Here is a 21,524-nt window from a genome sequence, read left to right on the forward strand (position 1 = left end):
GAAACAATGTAAATGGTGTACAATTGTAGGAGATCATAGTGGAGAATTGGTTTGTTGTCAACAGATTAATGTATTGTTCTATTTATTTTATTGTTTTGCTATATTTTGAATGTTGGTATATCAATTCAGTCATTTATAAAACATTACATAATTTTTTTTGTGAAAATATTTATTGAATCAGTTTTTACCATTACTGTTGGTCATATCAAAATATTACTGGCTTGTTAAATGTGAAAATGCCATCAATTTATAGGCCAAATAAACAAAGTAAGTGTGCAAATTCAAAAATGTATTTACCAACGGTTAGTGTAATGACAAATGAGAATCTGCAGCATTTCTGGAAAGTTTTTTACATTTCATTACAATTTGCATTAATCAGCACAGGATCTTTGATAATTGTTCTGCATATATATGCATATTTGAAAAAAATGAAATAATTTTGTTGAAAAATGAAATGTAAAAGAAAATCAGATATAGATAGATTATACTCAGTTAAGAAATTAAAAAAAATCTTTCAGCTAAATTTAAGGACTGCATTAATAATAATTGTTAACAGTTCTATTTAAGTGTGCCATAGATTCTCATAGATGACTGTTTTATTCTTGAAAAACAATTTCTAAAATATAATTAATTTTTTTAGGGTTACTATTTTTGAAAACAAAAAATATTATTGAAGTTTTTAATAAAAAAATGAAGTGTGAAAAATTGAAGGTATTTAATATTTAACATGGCCAGTTAATTCCTCATTCCTCATCGTGTTTATGCCCTTGCTTTCCTACATCATCGCCACATCATTATCCTTATTTTGTAGGCACGCCCGAACAGCTCCAGCATATGATGACGGATGACTCGAATGGCGACGCTTCTCTCGGTATTTATTTCATCTTCTTATGTCATCCTTATATATAGATATTTGTGATTTTCTTATTTTTTGAAATTTCAATAAAATATTAAGTATTGTTCAGTCTTTGAGCATATCTATAAGCTATCAAATAACAAAAAAAAAAAAAAGATCTTTTTTGCTTTAAAGTGTGCAAATTTACGATTTTGTAAAATATCAAAACCAACTATTTCTGAGCACTGCTTATTCTTGGATATCTGTTTTACAATTTATGCGATCAATTTGGAAAAAGAAATATTCAGAAGTTTGTATCAGTCTTGGAACACGTGATATATAAAAGTGCATGTCTTTATAAAATTATATGAGGTTATATAAAAACTCTCAAGTCATGCACCCAGGAAATTAGGAAATTTATGCTTCCTGTTTAGAAGATAGTTAGGTATCTTGATCAAACATAGTAATGATAACTCGGACATTTTTGATTATTACACCTACATAAAGGTGAAATCTGATAATTATGTACAACAAATATAAAATTTTAAATGTAAACAAACAAACACTCCAAGAATTCAGTGCAGAATATTTCTTAAGTAAGAAAATCACTTGTATAAGTTAACGTCAGCACTTTCGTCACTCAAAACTCCCTGCAATCTTTCAAAGCTCCAAATTTATAAATCACATTTGCCATCTTTTCATTATCATACTGTATCATTGCATCAGTTGGTGACAATTTCTAAATTCATCAAAATTGCCTTTGTTCACCTCATAAACTGTCCGTGTGATGGACGGGTTTTCTGTCATCCAGAAACTGGTGACTATGATAAATAATCAAGTCTGTTTCAAATTACGAAAATACATTTTAATAGCTGTACAATTGGAGCAATTTGGGTTTTGTTTGAGGGACGAGGATGTTTTTGGTCTCCGTGTTGTACCTTTGTCAGTTGTGTATATTAATTTCCATCTGGATTCTTTAGATTTAGACATTTGTTTTGTGCAGTGTACAACATTAACATATATACAAGTTGTTAAAATGTATATTGTGTGCTCAAGAAATAAATTATTTATACACGAATGCGTATACGTACTAGTTGAATGACGGACCTAGTCCCGTGTCCTAAATGAAGGAGATGCATTTTCTAAAAGGATCGCTCTAAATCAGAGTTTGAATATTTCTGTCTAAACAGAAAGGTAATATAATACTTTGTAATTATTAGGTTATCACAGTATCAGATTTTGAAATAAAAAGATTTAGACATGTTATATGAAATTCAATTGAAATGACAATGTCGGGACATTGAAGGACTTTGCTGTATAAAGAAGCTACACTTTCTGGAGCTAAGCACAGCGTGGAGCCCCTCTGATTGGTGGTTCGTTTTACCTGTGTAACGAGGACCATGTGAAATTACATGTGTGACAGGTGTGAGGTCATTTTCACCTGAATTATCACTCTAGACCGGCTTGATGGACAAAATAATTTCTGGACTTGTAAAATTTGACATATATCTGTTTCATTTAATGAGATTTGCGATTGAGCAATAGTTCATTATGATTTATTCACAGAACCATCCCATGACAGGAGAAATATAACTTTCAGCTACTTAAAAACTTAGTAGCTATTTCCAATGCAGTTGTGCATGTGATATCTACATTGAGAAATACTGGAAATTTTGTTCTAAGGACTTGTGTAAGTCTATAATGTGTTGTGTACACAAGCTTATAATTGATTGATTTGTGATATCGGATACATAACATATGGAACAAGAGGTAGGATCTTGGGGCAGCTAGATAGGGTAGGGCATTATAATTAAAGGTTTCTGACAGATGGATGCAAAGATGAAGCTGTGGAATTAGGTAGAGGATATTTGTAGAGACTTACCACCAAGTCTTTGGGCTATATCAGTGATATACCCTGTCTAAAGATTTCAATATATTTAGCTACAGGCATCACATCTGGTAGATTTCGGTGTATTATATATAATTAGTGTTAGGATTATGTCTAGTGGTCATTGTAACACCACTGTATCCCCTTACATAACTAGCATGATCACCCAAGCTATCTGATTTCTGATTAGATCTAGTGGTGTGTAGATAACATAATTATTATGGAGGGATATCTCTTAATGTTAGTATGCTAACACATGGTGTAAAAAGTTAATCACAATCTGGAATTTGTGAAGATGAAATGGGACTTAAAACTTTGATCCGTTTGATATGTTTGTTTAAAGTTTCCGTGTTCTTTACAAGGAGGGGATGACGTGAGAATCCACCAAGACAATTAATGGTTTACAAAAAATAAATTAAGAGCCTGCCGTCTGGTAGCCAGTTGGTATATGGGGGAACGGTTGTGTAATGTAGGAAACTGATTCTATTCTTGGAGCCAGCATGATAAAATATATTAAATTGAAATTGAAAACTTAAGAAAAAAAAATAGAGAGAAAATTTGATAATTTTCAATTATTTCTTAAAAGTTGCATGTTGTAAAAAAAAATTAACTAACATTACCCTAACTACTTGCACTTTAAAAGCTGTCAAGGGTATGAACAGCTGTGAGGATAGCTGACCACTATGTAATAATTAGATAACACACTTGAGAGGGACATAACACCTAAGACAGAGTTTTGGCTACTCTCCACTGTGCTTCCCACTCCCAATTAACAGTGAGAATACAGTAATACAGCGAGACAACAGGTTTCTGCCTGCTCTGTCACCCCTCCCAATTTACTTTCATGTAAATAGCAGGTATGGTGTACCAGACAGGTTGTGTAATTTTATAACTACTAGAGAAATACTTGGTTAACTTGAAACCAGTTGGGTGTAATGCTAATCCCTGCCCCAGGGTAACTTGATAATCAGTGGGGGTCTAATGCTAATCCTTGCCCCCTCCCTCTGTCATACACTCCAGGCAAATACCAGAGATACTGGAGGTGTTGTGTAATCGTAAATGACCATTACCCTGAGATCACAGGTAGATTTACCTGGTGTATGTCTTCATCCTACACCTGTCATATATATATACCTGGTGTTTTATCAGTGCTGTGAACCAGGTACTAGCTTAGGTTAAGTCACAACCAGCTCGTATTGTGTAAAAGGCAATGGACCTTGACTAAGCCTATCTTCTAAACATCTCGGTTGTGTCTATAGCTCTTTGTTTATTTATGATTTAGGATTGTCAAATGATTTCTCTATTAAAATCCTAGTAATAGAAATAATGAAAAAAATAGAAGGAAATATGAAAATAGATAGATAAGCATTTAAACGTTATAGATTTTGAAGCTTTATTGCACTGACGAAATATCAAGTTACGGCAGATGGCACAGTTCCAATCGCCACCAGGTACAAAAAAACAAATATAGTCTGGTAGTACCGGAGTATATATATGATGCTATTCCATGCATACATCAGTACTAAAAAATGTTCTTTTAAGAAAATTATGTCACGTCAAGAAATTTTCTTACAAATTATATGCAACAATCATCTCAATTTGTTTAAAGATATACAAATACATTTAGTTACTTCAGTAAAAAATTTTGTGGAGTAAATTAATTGTCAGATTTTCCCCAGATAAGATAGAAAGTAAAAACAGGAAAGTATGAATAAATTAAGGTCAAGAACATCAATCGATGGCTCTATCGAGGAGGCTCTTCATATTCCTTACATACTTCAAAATATCTTACAAAAAATTTCATTTAGAGATGGAATTATCATTTCCAGCCTTTCAAAACACTGCAATTTACCTAAAGTATGTTAAATACCCAAGTCGTAAACTTTGGCCCATAAGATATTTTACTTCAAAATCAATTCTTAGAAAAAAAGATGTACTTAAACATGTTATGCCCTGAAACTGCTTGTGGTTTATGAAAAAGGGGGGTGTCTTCTGGCTAAATATGCAAATTGTTAAGTGAAGTTTATTTCAACTACTAAACAAGTTTTGACTGTGTATAAATGTATAGATGGTTGTGTATTTGTGGGTGTGAACGGCTCTGTTTGGTACGCAGACAACACACAAAGTATTGCATTATTCTTCATGGGCCTGCAATAAATATATATATATATATACAGGGCATTTGAAATCTAGTATGCAGGTTGTTCGACCGTAAAATTGTACCATAATTGTTTAAAAGTGCATTTTGCACATTTCAGAAACATATTAATCATGTACATGTTTGAACTTGCAGGAAGTACTGGAGATTTAAAGAAGTTTTAGTGAATTTACTCCTCTCCCCTCTTCCCACCTCACTTTCAACCTCTTAACATCAGCAGATGAATTTGTTCCTGTTATCAACATATACAAAAGTTATTGGAACCCATTTACATTATATTTTCTAAAATCAGGAAATTTTCAATACAACAAACACCCCTCCCCCCACCCTTCAAATGTTCTCACTTTCTTTGTGTCTTGATTGCCTATTAAATTTTATTTTTATGATGGACAAGGAATATAGTAACTTTCAGAATTCCGTAGAGTAAAGGTGTCTTATTTGAAGTGATCAGTATTAATTGGTTCCAGCAGCTGTTGGAAGATACTTGCCTATCTGGTAAGGAGAGTGGATGCTGTTGGTTAATTGATGTTTAAAAGGGGTCTGTCAAAGTTGAGGAAGGGTTCCTGAGGGGTCTGAGGTGTGGGAGGGTCCCTGAGGGGTCAGAGAGGTAGGAGGGTCCCTTACGGGTCTTATGAGTGTCGGAGAGTCCCTAGGTGGTCTGAGATGTGGGACAGACCTTTATGGGTAGGTGTGGGATTGTCCCTGAAGGGTCTTGTGCGGTGTGGGAGGGTCCCTCAGGGTTCTGAGGTATGGGAGGGTCCCTGAGGGGTCAGAGAAGTAGGAGGGTCTTTGAAGGGTCTTGTGAGGTGTGGGAGAGTCCTTAAGTGGTCTGAGATGTGGGACAGTCCATAATTAGTCTTATGAGGTGTGGGAGGGTCCCTAAGTGGTCTGAGATGTGGGACAGTCCATAATTAGTCTTATGAGGTGTGGGAGGGACCTTAAGAGGTCTTTGAGGTGTAGAAGGTTCTGCAAGATGTGAAATAGTCTCTAAAGGATCTGAGGGTATCCTAAAGACTAAGGAGGTCTTTGGAGTGTGGGAGGGTCCGATATTGGTCTGTGGGGGTGTAGGATGGTTCCTTAGGGGTATATGTGTGGGGCACGTATGATGTTACAGCCTTTGTGTTGTTGTGATATCTGATATCACCCTGGTAATACAATGATGTGTGTCCTATACCCTATCTCCCTATGGCCTAGATCCTGTACAATCTGTGTCATACTGCCTCCCCTACAGAACATGTACAGGACAGCAGACAGCACCATGTGGTCTTCATATGTCCAGCAGCATAACATGTGGGGGAGGGGGGAGGAAGGGGGAGGGGGGGGGGGGGGGGGGGGGAGCTTCAGCTCTATCATATCTGATCACCCCAGTCCTGAACAGAACCGTTTGTCGGCTAGTTTTTGCTGGATAGTAATATCTATATTGGGCACTTCATCATTGTTTTCAGACCATGATAAAATTGAAATGCATAATTCAAAGAAATTTCATATTGCATCTGAAATGTAGCAGAATTTCAGTTTTGAGAATCATAATTTAGCCAACGCATGCTACAAAAGTGCAAATTTTTTGTTTTTGTTTTGTTTTATAGAAATCTTAAAGAGAAATTTGATCAGTATTATATATATAGTAAATTGGCTTTTTTCCGTCTGAAGCAATTTAATCTCAAAGTGTTGTCTAGATCTAAAAATACATAAAAGCATTAGATAAAGAAATAATAAGAGACTTAATTACTCATATGGGTACATTTTGCTCTGTTGGAAGAAAGGTTGATGGCCGCTTGAGATTTGGATCTTTTATAGAAAATTGTGATGTTGCTCTTGAGAGTGAATCTGCCTAGCAACAAGCCGATTGCCATACCATAGCAACACATTGTCATTCTATTCTTTTGATCATTTCTAGTGTGAAAATGTCATTAAACACAAAACAAAAGGGTTGTTATATTGTAGGATAAAGATTCTCTCTAATCTTTCAAGATGACCTTCACAAATGTGATGCAAGACTGATTATATTATCTTGTCAGAAATATGGCTGGTACATGTAATGAGAAATTATGGTAAGAATACTTCCAGTGTGAGCATTATGAGCTAGCCTCAATTCATTAACATTGAACCATGTACTTGAGAGGAGAAGTGTTTTGGTGCAGTTACATACCACAAGTATTTCTTCGTTTATTCCGTTGATGACCTACATTAAAGGGTTGTGTAATTTAGGGTTTTCAGGTATAAGGCTTTTTAGATTCTTGTGTCTGCTGAGTACTTCAATAATGGAGACAGCAATTGAAATGCATTTGAAAGTTTACAACTTCGACATCAAGCAATTCGCTCCAGTACATCTTCCTCATTAGATATTGATCATGCAGACATTTTCTTGTAAATCATTTTGGAAATTGTGCAGGACAAAGTTTGTGTTTACTTTGAACAAGCCAGTTTTTGAGGAAAAAATTAACAATTTTTCAATTAAAACTTTATTGCAAGTCATATGTCTGTTAATAGAAAATGTTTTTGATTCTGTTTCAAATACTAGAAGAATAAATTATCAAAAGGTGGCAAATTATCATATGAAGTATGGGAAAGTGACACATTTTGATTAAACATTATCAAAAGAGGAAAAATTATGATAAAAATATTTATGATATTCCGCGCATTCAAGATCGCTGAAATTTCAGGTTCAGAATGACTTTAACAGAAAATACAAGCTCAGACAATGGTGGTCCAAACATATTCTCAACTCATAGTTGAATGATCCCCTGATCTATAAATATATAATGACTACCAAGGTGAAGAAAGATTAAAGCAGGCGTATCACTTACATTAAACTTGGAATCAATTCCTGGACTGCCCTTTCATGTAATAGCAAATCTTTCCTTCTGTAGTTAATTTTTAATATTTTCTGTTCACAGAAGTGATAAAACATAGACTTTAAAATAAAAGTTAGTTACTATAAGCATAATTGTTGGTTTAGTACTGGTTACAGCAGAGGTCATGTTAATTTGGTCTCGTCCGAATAATTGATTTTCAAAATGAATATAAGACGCATATATATGTCAAATTTGTGGAGGTCCTTATTTTAATTCAGTTTCCTAAGGGCAATGGGTCAGAGAAACGGAGTCAAAGTTCAGAAAGCCATAAAACAAACCAGTTTAAGAGGGTAAAGTTCAGAAATGCCTACAAAGCTGTTCAGTGAAGGGGTTAAGCTATTTTAAATATCAACATGTAGGGTCAAAGCTCAAAATGGCTAAGGTTTGTAGTGGAGGAGCAAAGGGTTTTAAAGTTCAGATGATCTGGACAGGGGTCAAAGTGCATAATGGCCAAAAGGCAGTCCAGCAAATGTTGTTCAGAAAAGTAGTAAGATATGAAGGTCAAGGGGTCAAATTTAGCTATAAGGGGTCAAGGTCAAGTTCTAATCACCTGATTTGCTCAGATATTCTTGTATAATTTTGTTTTTTGGATACTTCGAATTCTTGTGTGGGGATTATTTGTGTCGTGACAGATTTTTTCCCATAGATTATATGTAGAACAGATGGATTATGGTCTAAGTTATTTATGATAGGTTATTTATCATTACTAATAGAATATTGAATAAGATACCTTACACTTTTTCGAGCTGGGATGACTTTCACAGACAGCCAGAACTGACACATCTCTCTCACGACTGGCATATACAAGCCCACACAAAACAAGTCTGCAACGGCTTGCTACCTAATTGTTTGTCGGTTCAGTGAAAAAACAGAATATGCAAATCTCTGTCTTTGTCTTCAAATACAAGGTTCATCGTTTGGAAACTTTGGTGTTTATATTTTTGTATACAGAAAGGTTGCTTTCCATGGTGGTAAAAAATCTGGTGTGTAATTATGATGTTAATCGACTGGGACTTTCTCCCACTATAGTCGTTCTACCTGCTGGGATTGTCATCATATTATAGCAATCATATTACCTTCGGAAATGTTACATTCCAATCGAGCACACCTGACCATTACTGTAAAATCAATTTGGGAAGATGTTGCCAAGTTTCATTGTCCATCAGCTTTCTCTCTTCTGTAAATAGCAAGAAAAGCAATTTAAGTCTAACTAAATTTTACTGTTAATGTCCAGCATGTCTGTATTTTCTTCAGGTTTTCAAGCTGTTTTCGATTAGAGTATGTACGTACACTTTGGTTCTCAAAAATGGCAAATTTTGATTTCAATACCAGATTTGACAGTTGATTAATTATATAAGGACCTGGGTGGTGACTGGTCCAGACTGGTAACCAGTAGGGTGAGCCCTGGGTGATTGACAGGCCAGACTGGTAACCAGTAGGGTTAGTCCTGGATGTTGACTGGTCCAGACTGGTAACCAGTAGGGTGAGCCCTGGGTGATTGACAGGCCAGACTGGTAACCAGTTGGGTTAGTCCTGGGTGATGGCTGGGCCTGACTGGTAACCAGTAGGGTGAGCCCTGGGTGATTGACAGGCCAGACTGGTAACCAGTAGGGTTAGTCCTGGGTGATGGCTGGGCCTGACTGGTAACCAGTTGGGTTAGTCCTGGGTGATGACTGGGCCTGACTGGTAATCAGTAGGGTTAGTCCTGGGTGATGACTGCTCCAGACTGGTAACCATTAGGGTTAGTCCTGGGTGATGACTGGGCCTGACTGGTAACCAGTAGGGTTAGTCCTGGGTGATGGCTGGGCCTGACTGGTAACCAGTAGGGTTAGTCCTGGGTGATGACTGTTCCAGACTAGTAACCAGTAGGGTTAGTCCTGAGTGATGACTGGGCCTGACTGGTAACCAGTAGGGTTAGTCCTGGGTGATGGCTGGGCCTGACTGGTAACCAGTAGGGTTAGTCCTGGGTGATGGCTGGGCCTGACTGGTAACCAGTTGGGTTAGTCCTGGGTGATGACTGGGCCTGACTGGTAATCAGTAGGGTTAGTCCTGGGTGATGACTGGGCCTGACTGGTAACCAGTAGGGTTAGTCCTGAGTGATGACTGGGCCTGACTGGTAACCAGTAGGGTTAGTCCTGGGTGATGACTGGGCCTGACTGGTAACCAGTAGGGTTAGTCCTGGGTGATGACTGGGCCTGACTGGTAACCATTAGGGTTAGTCCTGGGTGATGACTGGGCCTGACTGGTAACCAGTAGGGTTAGTCCTGGGTGATGGCTGGGCCTGACTGGTAACCAGTAGGGTTAGTCCTGGGTGATGACTGTTCCAGACTAGTAACCAGTAGGGTTAGTCCTGAGTGATGACTTGGCCTGACTGGTAACCAGTAGGGTTAGTCCTGGGTGATGGCTGGGCCTGACTGGTAACCAGTAGGGTTAGTCCTGGATGATGACTTGGCCTGACTGTTAACCAGTAGGGTTAGTCCTGGGTGATGACTGGTCCTGACTGGTAACCAGTAGGGTTAGTTCTGGCTGATGAGTGGTCCAGACTGGTAACCAGCTGTAGGGTTAGTCCTGGGTGATGACTGGTCCTGACTGGTAACCTGTACCATTAGTCCGGAGTTCGGACTGCTCCCTATATCCAGTAACAGTATGTAGCCACACTAAGCCATTATTAGGTATCAAAGATCAGTTCCAGTATCAGTTTTCCCTCACTTAAAGCTGTGCAGACACCAGACAGATACCAAAATAAAATGGCTGAATGTAAATGATTCTGTTTACTGTATCGCCCTATGGATATGAAATCCATTGAGGTGTATCTAGTTAGTTCCACAATATCCCCGTTGCTTTACACTGTCGTAGTAGTGTAGAGCGGGGGCCTGAAATTGTGCTTAGGTAGCAGATTTCACATTGGTGTCAGTAATCAATAGTATGGCTACCAGTGCTAATGCAGCCCATTGTTGCATACGAAGCCAGCATGGCAGAAGGTGTTTGAGTAGTGTGATGCTGATACAACTAGAGCACACCCTCCTGGGGAGGCCTCTCCATGAATGGAGGCTGAATCCTGGTAGCTCACCTCAGGGACACCAGTGTTTACTAGTAAGCCTCACTATTCAGGACTCAGCCAGCCAGTCAGGCAAATTGTTGGACACTCGGGTTATTGCAGGCAAATGTGAAACAAGGTTAAGTCAGTCTGTCAATAGGGAAGTATAGGAGCAAAACCATGATGTTATGTTGAGATCCAGTTGCCTGCACCCCAAGGATGAGCTTTGCAGAGGTTTAATTTTTGAACCCAAAGAAAGAAGAATGGCATAAATTATTAGACTAAAATTTGTAAATTAGACTAAAATTTGTTTTTATTTCTATATTAATTTATTATACTTTATTTGGTCCCTAACTAAGTTGTAGATTTAAAGTAAAGTTCGTCCAATAAATCGATTTTTAAAAATATAAATTATAAGATAAAAGTGACAAAAATTCTGCTTGTGTATATGAAGTTGTGGAGTTCCAAGTGATATATATAGCTACTAGTCACGGATACCTGTGGGAGGCTGGAGTTCCAACAATTACATTAACATCAGGTGTAAGTCAGACTTGTAGCATTCATCACCAAGGGCCCCTCTGGCAGAACCTTGAAGCAGAAGGCTATTGACTGTAGGTCTCAAGGGAACGGCTACTAGTACAGCATGGAGACCTACTCCGGTATAATTCCCACTGGCAGTGACGGATTCCTGGACCAGGGCGACTCTAGCTGTGGCAAGTTTATGTTTTGACGACAAAATTTGTTCCTTTTTCCTGTTGATAGGCCATTATACTTTTTATATACAAAGATAGATCAGGGTCTATTGATTGCTGATTATTGTAGCAACACTGTCAGTTGATGAATATTAATGTCCCTAAATTTTCCTGTTCAAAGATTTACATAGGTATTTTGGATTGTATATACAGTGACTTACACCTATATAATACAGCACTTTGTATATTGGTAAAGCTTATAATGATAAACACCTTTATGTAGTTTTCATGGAAGGTTGGTCCAATTTTTGGATGTTTGTTGGAAGTATTGAATGTGAACAAGCTTAATCACGTAAGCTGTGGCTCTATATGTACGTGTGCGTAATGCATGAACGGTCTGCACTTGTAGTGTATTGAATTCGACTGTTGTTCAAGGTGAGCAAGGCTAATTTATATAACGTGCTTAAGGTAGATATGGTATACCGGGTACTACCGGATACTTGAATATGTTTGATTTGGCCTGAAGTAGCTTATTATCTGCTGAGTTACTCGGTCGTACCTGGTAAGAATTACTGGCATGTAATGGGGCCAAACACTGCCTGTCGTCAGCAACAAATATATAACGATAAAAAATTACCCAGTTACTACTCTAGATAATTATTTACAGAAATTAAACACTGATTAATAATTTTAAAGCAAAAATGTTGACTTAGTTTGAAATCAATGCAATATTTAAAATTACTAAGTAAAAAAAAGTTTTATAGTGTGAAAAAAAAACTCAACGGCGGAATTTGTTCCTGTATTTGAACGAGGACCAACTTTTCCGTGAAAACTGTATATTATTCCGTAGCCAGGGCTCAGTTGGATCAAGCCTGTGTGTTGAAGGTTTCTTTGTATGTTTTTGGAGGCTGGTGTTTGAATTGTGAGTGTTAAAGCAGACATTCATGGTTGTGTGTACATGAAGGGTGGTGCCAGCCTTTCGTACTTCAGCTTTCTTATACAAGTGGAATATACTTTGTGTGTTACACCTGCTTATTAGCATATAAAACGCTCTGATAGAATGTGTAGGAGTATACCTTACCCCAGAGATGATACCGCTCGACCAGACATCAGGCTGACCGCCTTCTATACTTCTTCCTATAAACATGTCCACAAAACAAAACTTTGATGAAGTTTTGTGTTTTCATTGATGGTACAGGGAATGTTTGTGTTTCAGGTATAATTGAAACAACTTTTTTTCTGTCTCTGTGTAGCTAGGGATACAGGAGTTACAACATGAACCAATTTGTCTGCCTTTATCGCCTTCATTTGTAGACAGAATCTTGTCTAGAAAATCCTGGTATTATCATTTTCAGTTGGAATTTTGTGAACATTTTTCTGGTGCACTTCAAGCCGCACTCCCCGGTTTGGCACTTAATGCAATTAAAAATTTTGATTTTGTTTAGACAAATCCTAAAGTTTTCATCCAAATATCACTTAGAATTTTGCATCTGTGCTTATACTGTTTTTGATGGCTTTATTTTTTATCTCTTCATTTCATCAAATCTGTGAACATTTTAATTTATCTTGTCGAGTATATATTGATAAACTTGCCCTCTGTCTCTAGAATATTAAAATCATAAATAAAATTGAGCTTTATGATTTTGGTCTCTTTCCAAGTTTGGTTTCACCCCAAAGGGAGATAATCTGTCATATGAATTTAGCTGGGCAACTGAGGAGCTTTAGGTAGCTGTCTAAGTCATCCATAGAAAATGCCTGATGTGGCTTACACACAATGAAAAGTATGTAAAGATTTCAGCTTACATGTGGTCAACATTGTATGTGTACCTCCATAGGGGTAATTAAATATCAGGACCAGGTCATGTCAGTCAGACCTATCAGATGTTCCTCCCTAGGAACTCAGATGGACTTGGTGATAAAGAGCCCTGCTGGCCATCAGTAGTCTAGGAATGTTGCCTGGCTAAAGTCTGTTCAGATTGATTACGACTTTCTCCTTCAATGAATATTCAGCAGAAAGCCAAACATCTCATGTAACTTTCTGCGTCCTCATAAGGTGTACCAGCAGGCATGTGTTGTCTCCTGTGTAACAGGACAAATTTTCTGGGCAGTCGGCTGCCTGCACCAGCTGTTGTTGACAACATGTTGGACGTGTATATGCAGGATTCTAATATTTTTCATTTCTTTCCATCAAATTGATGTCATAATGGTTGGGAACTTACAGACTTTTAACAGATAATTTCTGAAATCAAATTTGGGTGCTATATATGAGAGTAACATTACATGGTTTGAGCAGATTCTTAAGAACATAATTATGTATACAAATTGTATATGTTAATTTCCTTTACTGATTCTGTTTTCTTAGTGGCTCAATGTCATAGACAGAGCTAGCTAGGTCATTCGATGCATTAAATGTTCTGTGGAAATTAGCTCAGCTTGGTCAAATCTCTGTCACATGTAGATGTGTAAACACAAATTTCTATTTGCTGTCAAACTTTGGTCCAAAAATATACAAATTCAATGTCACTCCAAAGCAAAAGTCCAGGGACTGGGCATTATAGCGTTGCTGTTCAAAGGAATTACGGGGTATCCATTTTGCAATACATAGGGAATTCTTTACAGATATTACAGAGATTAATATGGTTTTTTTTTGAATCTGTTTTAAGATTGATAAGCATGTTTATTATAATGGCTGGGGTTAATTTCAGCAGTAACCTTTAGACTGTAAGACTATATACTACATGACAATGATGGCTTTGTCTGAGCTACAGAGAATAAATACTGGACAGATCATTGGCTTTGTCAGTTGGAAGTCTTCTGTTGCTCTGTTAAGTCTGAAAAACTTGGAGAAGGTTCTCAAGGGGATAGACGGCTCTGTAATTTTAAATTGACGGTTACAAAATAGTAGCCATACAAATTGTCCCACCTGTCGAGTGATATAATGTTTTGACTAGATATACGGTAGGTATATCTAGAATTCATAGACATTTGAATCATATGACTAAAGATCAACAATTTATTTCGCTTCTTTGTAAGATAATGATAAAACTGTGCTTTTAAGACAGATCGATACATACAATTAATGGTATGTAATGGATTAAAGATAAAAAACTGTAAACTCAAGTTTGTCCATAGAAAGCATTATTAGAAATTAATGATAAATTCCTAAAGATCTTTAATGCCTTCTAAGTCCCCAACTAGGAAAGCTTGGTGAGCAGTGTATCATGTTTCAAGCGTAGGTCACTCTGACCTATATTTTGACCTTCTGCCATTATAAATCCTTGCTATACAAGTTTATTCTACTTATATATCTTTGCATTCTCGACATATGATTTCAAATCCACTGGGGGACTGTATATTAAATATGCAATTTGTCTTGTTTATGAAAAAATTTTTGTTAAGAAATTTCTTTATGTTAAAAAATGGGAGCAGGCCCTTTGAACAAGATTTTTTTTCTGGGGGAGTTGGGGTATGTGAAAAATGAATATTTCTCATCGATTTTCAAGCTTTAAATTTTTGTTTTCTTTTCAGCTTGTACACGAACTTGAGTAAATCCTATTATATATTGATTCACTGTAGTGACGTGCTTCACTCTCCCCAGAGAAGTAAGAAATGCTGACTGATATTCTTACAATTCTACTTAGAATCTTTAACTGCCAAAAAGTCAAAGGGTGCTTACAAATAATTTAACAAGATAAATGTAGAACGCTTGGCAGTTGGTAACATTTTCATGTCGGAAATCATTCAAAGTCACCTAATATATAAACGTTTTAAATCTGTCGGAGATCGGGATAAGTCTGGGAAAAATTACTATGATTATATATCCAACCCGAACATTTTATTCCATCACACATTTTGTCAATAATTCTTACTTCGGAAAACATCTCATTCAAAATATTTATTGAAAATCCAGACTGTTTAAACTAGCAGCTTAAGATATTTTATTTGAATTTGATTAAATAAAGGAGGATTTTATGAGAAAGTGTCTGGTACAGAAAGATTTTGTCATTATTCCATGGTATATGGTTTGTATTATTTAAATACAAATACAACATTTTAGAACATAAATATAATGATATACATCAAAAACTTATTGAACATACTGTTTGGAAATGATTGAATCATTGTTAAATACATTTGGGCCTTTTCTTTTGACTGCAATATCTATATTTAATTTTTTTTTTATCTATGTTATTACATTGTCTATAGATAATTTATCATGCATAGCTATCTCACAGTACTGTAGAACAGGAGGGCCCCTTTGACCTCTTGTTATAAACCTATCAAGTTAATAGCTACTTCTATAACCCTTGGAGTGCCTATGCCTGTTAGGTTTAACATTGTGAGTTCTGGTGGGTTTGTGACATAAGGAATAGCATCCTGTTTGAGTAGGGTGGATGTAAGGTTTTGTGGATGTGTGTAGGCTCCAACATCACAGAACCGCATGTGGTACTGATATCCTGTATGTGGTACTGATATCCTGTATGTCTGTCTTATGTACTAACTACAGGATGCTGCTATCAACTTTTGTCCATACTACAGTGCTTTATAAGGTTTCTTACTGAAATGTTTGAAATTAAATAGATTTGGTTCCAAAGGATGAAGTTGATTATTCAACGTTTTCAGGGTATAAATGAAAACCATGATGATTGTATATATTGTTTTTAGGATATAAGTGAAAACAATGATAGTTGTTAATTTTAGGAATGTTCAGACTGAACAACATATTGACCCATCTCGGATATTTTTGTTAATTAATCTACAAGTTTTGAAAAGAAATCTGCACATTATTGGCACTACATGTATAGGTTAATGGTGAGAAAATGTACTCTGTGGTACAAAAATGTTGAAATATCTACTAAAGTTAGCAATATCGACACCAATGATGAAGGGCTGTCTGCATAAACTTTGGATTTGAAGTGATTTTTATAGCGTTAGAGGTGATCATGAGGCTAAAATTTAGCTGTATGTCATTTTCTAACTGGATGTGGAGAAAAAAAAAAAATAAAAAAAAAATGATAGAAACTTTTAAATAGCAAAATAGTTTTATCTCATGACAACAAGGTAGAGAAATGTAAAAATGAAAACAAAAATGATAGAAACTTTTAAATAGCAAAATAGTTTTATCTCATGACAACAAGGTAAAGAAAACATGCCACACTGCACTGTGTATTGTCAACATATATATATGTATGTGGGTGTGTTTGATATCTAAAGAAGACCTACTTGTATACTGGAGTGTTCGAGCGGTTCCACAGAAGAATGATGTCGTGTGTGTTATAAGTATCCAACGATAACACTGTTATCATTCAATGGTATACTTTTAAACTGATATACGTAGGTATCCAAGATACTCGGGCTTCACATTGCATGTCTCTAATATCTTCATATCTATTATCTGCTGTTTCTGTCGGAGTTTGAAGGAGGTCAGAAACAGGTGCTTGTGTTACCAGGATAGATTGTGTATTTTATCAAATCTTTGAGATCTTCTTTTATTGTTGAACTTTATTGATTATGTAAGTAAAGGTTTTATAGCTTCTGTGTATCGTTGTCTTGGATTTTATTTAATAACTCAAGATTTTATCTTAAACTTGCGGTATTGTTCTGTTTGTTACTTAAAGTAGTCCGCTTCCACATACACAGTTGGTTTAGTGATAGTTATATATACAGTAAATTAATTGTTTTTTTGTGAAAATTTTATATGTTGTGAACTTGCGATATATGTTTTGTGGTGCTAAATTCAAGATTAATTGATACAATGCTATTTGAATTTTGTTAATATGATTGTCTAAATATAAAACAGCTCGGTGTATTGATACTGAAATATTATCTCTTCTGAAAAAAAATGCTCTTGATTTAAAAAAATCGGGCAAGATAGTGATATTTGAATATCGGCAATAAGATGTTTCCTGTGGAGGTGTCAAGTGTTCTCCGAGACATAAAACAGGACTAGCTGCTGATCGAGGTTCACTTGGAGTTGTTATTGATTAATGCTGGATCAAACAACATGCGTGTAGTATTTTCTGATATTTCTCCCGTTTCCTTGTTTAAATCAGTTTAGTGTCAACAAATTACACTGTGAAATCAAATCAAACGGTTATATTTTGAATATATGTAAAAAAAAAGGTAGCACATCTAGTCGATTCAATTACCTTGATTTATTGTAGTGTTAGATATGTGGAATTAAACATCATATTAATCTAGCCTCGTCTGACTGAATTATAACGTTATAATTATGGCTGAGCAAATCTAATGTATTCATTGAGAGGAGTGGGTATCATTGTAAATTTAAAATAAAGCGGTTTTTGTGGGGAGTAATGACATCATTGTGAATTAAGAAAGCTGTCGACACATTGTTAGAGTCAATGTTATTTGTTGAGCGCGCGGTGACTATAGAGCTGGCCGTGTAAACGCTGAATCAGCATTATTGTACTAGGACTACCTGATCTGGGCTCTGTACAATACACAGTGGATGACCATGTCACAACTAACACCGAGCCCAGTGTTTTATGACATGTATATGTGTATTGTACTCGCTCATGTGTGGCCGTCCATCATTTATTCTGCGACACACAACAGACCATTATCAGGACTAAATTTCTTCTGTAGAACAATGTTCCATTCAGCATTCGATATTCGGTGAAATATGGTCGTCTTATTTCTCTTATCTTAATAACGGTCTTTATACATGTATTTCTATACACCTTTCTGTTCAATCTTTTTCTGAAATTACTCAAATTCTGATCTTGATTTTTACTATTAATGATCATGATAAGTGTGGGTGTTTGCTGTTTTTTTTTTCTGGCTGATTTTAAATTCAAGATGGCCACTGGCTGTACTCGACACTGACTCAAATACCAATATGGTGTGTGTATTGCAGTGTAGGGAATCATTCCTCAAACAGTTGGTGATCGATAAGTGATTGATCATAATTAATTGAAAGGAAATATTCAATAAAGCATGAACATAAAACAGGAATGTCTGCCGGAGACCAGTGTCACTTAACTCAGTTGTATGTAAATCTTTTCAATAGAATCTCTGTAGGGATGGTGCTAGGTGATTAGGTGCTTTTGTATTTTGTGAAGTGGATCTTTAATATGTTTGGAGTTGTTAAATACTTAATCAAGACATTGTCCTTGATTATATACAGTTGAACCTGCCTTAACCCTGTCTATAAAGATCTGCACCCGTTTTGATCCTCATTGTTAAGTGGCCGTGGTGGCCGAGTGGTTAAGTTGTCTCGACACTTTATCATTAGCCAGGTATTGACCGTAGGCTGGTGGTTTTTCTCCGGGTACTCCGGCTTTCCTCCACTTCCGAATCTGGCATGTCCTTAAATGATCCTGGCTGTTAATAGGACGTTAAACAAAATAAACCAAACCAATCTCAATGTTAAAATTTTATAGTATATGAACCTCTGTATAAAGGCCACCTACTTTTTTGTGTGACCTTTATAGACAGGTGTAAATGCATGCTTACTAGGTATTTTTGACTTCATGATGATTTCCTGCCAGACTTTAGTGTTAAAAAGATCAAGGCTGGGAAACACCATTAAAAGGAGGTCCCAGTGTTACACTGTGATTGTGAGATTTTAATGATGATAAATCTGTCATGCCTGTATGCTGATCAGTACCTTTCTGTTTCCAGGGGACAACATACACCTCAAGATCCTTGTCCCCAGCATCGCCGCCGGAGCTATCATCGGTAAGGGCGGGGAGACCATCGCCCAAGTACAGAAGGAAGCTGGCGCCCGAGTTAAAATGTCCAAAGCAAATGACTTCTATCCAGGTTAGTTTTATATTATTTACAAATTTTCTGCAAGCATAACTCAGGCAAATACATGTTAAAATTGCAAGCTTTAATCACGCCTCTGAGTGCCTCTATAGAGATGCTGGCAGTACAGCTAAGCGATTTGGAAGCATGGATGTTTTTCCGTGGGTTAGATATTGTTTCTCTAGTCTTCAATAGTTTTCCTAAATCTCTACACTTAAATGCCATGATAAAGAATGTTTATTGATTAAACATTAAAAAAGAATCTTAATAGGTCATGCTTTTGACATCGGTGAATAGAGGAGTCGTAGGTGATCGTTGTTCTGATCAATACCACATTTGTATGCTAATAATGGGCCATTATATTGAATTAGCTGTACACGTTTGGAAGGAAACCCTTTAGAATACCTTGCCAAATTCCATTACAGTGTCGGAGACTAAATTCTCATCATGCATTTTAAGTATGGCTTTGAAAATATGAAAAACAATGCTTGATTTGATCATGTGAAGTCGGTCGCTTAGAGAGAAAAGGAAAGAAATATATCAAGAATAATCTGTTTCTGAATCAAAATTTTTTTTCTTAAAATTTCTTTATGTAAACTTATTACCTTTCAAGTAGAGTAACCATACACCATCCTTTAAATATAAGTATCCCCAGCCTATCATAACCCATCCCTTATAAGTATCCTCCAGTGTACCATAACCCATCCCTTATAAACATCCCCCATCTCTTATAAACATTCGCCAGTCTACCATCCCCCATCCCTTATAAACAACCCCCAGACTACCATACCCCATCCCTTATAAACATCCCCTATCCCTTATAAACATAACCCATCCCTTATAGACATCCCCCAGTCTACCATAACCCATCTCTTATAAACATCCCCCAGTCTACCATGACACATCCCTTATAAACATCCCCCAGTCTACCATACCCCATCCCTTATAAACATCCCCCAGTCTACCATAACCCATCTCTTATAAACAACCCCCAGTCTACCATGACACATCCCTTATAAACATCCCCCAGTCTACCATACCCCATCCCTTATAAACATCCCCCAGTCTACCATCACCCATCTCTTATAAACAACCCCCAGTCTACCATGACCCATCCCTTATAAACATCCCCCAGTCTACCATACCCCATCCCTTATAAACATCCCCCAGTCTATCATGACCCATCCCTTATAAACATCCCCCAGTCTACCATACCCCATCCCTTATAAACATCCCCCAGACTACCATCACCCATCCCTTATAAACATCCCTCAGACTACCATAACCCATCCCTTATAAACATCCCCCAGTCTACCATCACCCATCTCTTATAAACAACCCCCAGTCTACCATCACCCATCCCTTATAAACATCCCCCAGTCTACCATACCCCATCCCTTATAAACAACCCCCAGTCTACCATTACCCATCTCTTATAAACATCCCCCAGACTACCATCACCCATCCCTTATAAACATCCCTCAGACTACCAAGACCCATCCCTTATAAACATCCCCCAGTCTACCATGACCCATCCCTTATAAACATCCCTCAGACTACCAAGACCCATCCCTTATAAACATCCCCCAGACTACCATCACCCATCCCTTATAAACATCCCTCAGACTACCAAGACCCATCCCTTATAAACATCCCCCAGTCTACCATCACCCATCCCTTATAAACATCCCCCAGACTACCATCACCCATCCCTTATAAACATCCCCCAGTCTACCATCACCCATCCCTTATAAACATCCCCCAGTCTACCATACCCCATCCCTTATAAACAACCCCCAGACTACCATACCCCATCCCTTATAAACATCCCCCAGACTACCATACCCCATCCCTTATAAGTATCCCCCAGACTACCATACCCCATCCCTTATAAACATCCCCCAGTCTACCATAACCCATCCCTTATAAACATCCCCCAGACTACCATCACCCATCCCTTATAAACATCCCCAAGTCTACCATACCCAATCCCTTATAAACATCCCCCAGTCTACCATCACCCATCCCTTATAAACATCCCCAGTCTACCATAACCCATCCCTTATAAACATCCCCCAGCCTACCATATCCCATCCTTATAACATCCCCAGACTACCATACCCCATCCCTTATAAACATCCCCCAGTCTACCATACCCCATCCCTTATAAACATCCCCCAGTCTACCATACCCCATCCCTTATAAACATCCCCCAGTCTACCATCACCCATCCTTATAAACATCCCCCAGTCTACCATAACCCATCCCTTATAAACATCCCCCAGTCTA

At 37.1% G+C, this 21,524-nt stretch overlaps 1 protein-coding gene across 5 annotated transcripts in view; it reads left to right on the top strand.

Moving 5' to 3' along the window:
• LOC117323029 (RNA-binding protein Nova-1-like) overlaps positions 1-21,524 on the top strand; it is a 59,810-nt gene that overhangs the window by 17,524 nt on the left and 20,762 nt on the right. For 4 of the 5 annotated variants that reach the window (XM_033878016.1, XM_033878017.1, XM_033878018.1 and 1 more), the window contains exons 2-3: positions 812-871; positions 19,110-19,250. In XM_033878016.1, the coding sequence (XP_033733907.1) occupies positions 812-871; positions 19,110-19,250 (201 nt within the window). The remainder of the gene's footprint in view (positions 1-811; positions 872-19,109; positions 19,251-21,524) is intronic. The other variant, XM_033878019.1, reaches the window with a different exon arrangement.

The sequence above is a fragment of the Pecten maximus genome, chromosome 3 (genome assembly GCF_902652985.1).
Source record: "Pecten maximus chromosome 3, xPecMax1.1, whole genome shotgun sequence".
Lineage (NCBI taxonomy): Eukaryota > Metazoa > Mollusca > Bivalvia > Pectinida > Pectinidae > Pecten > Pecten maximus.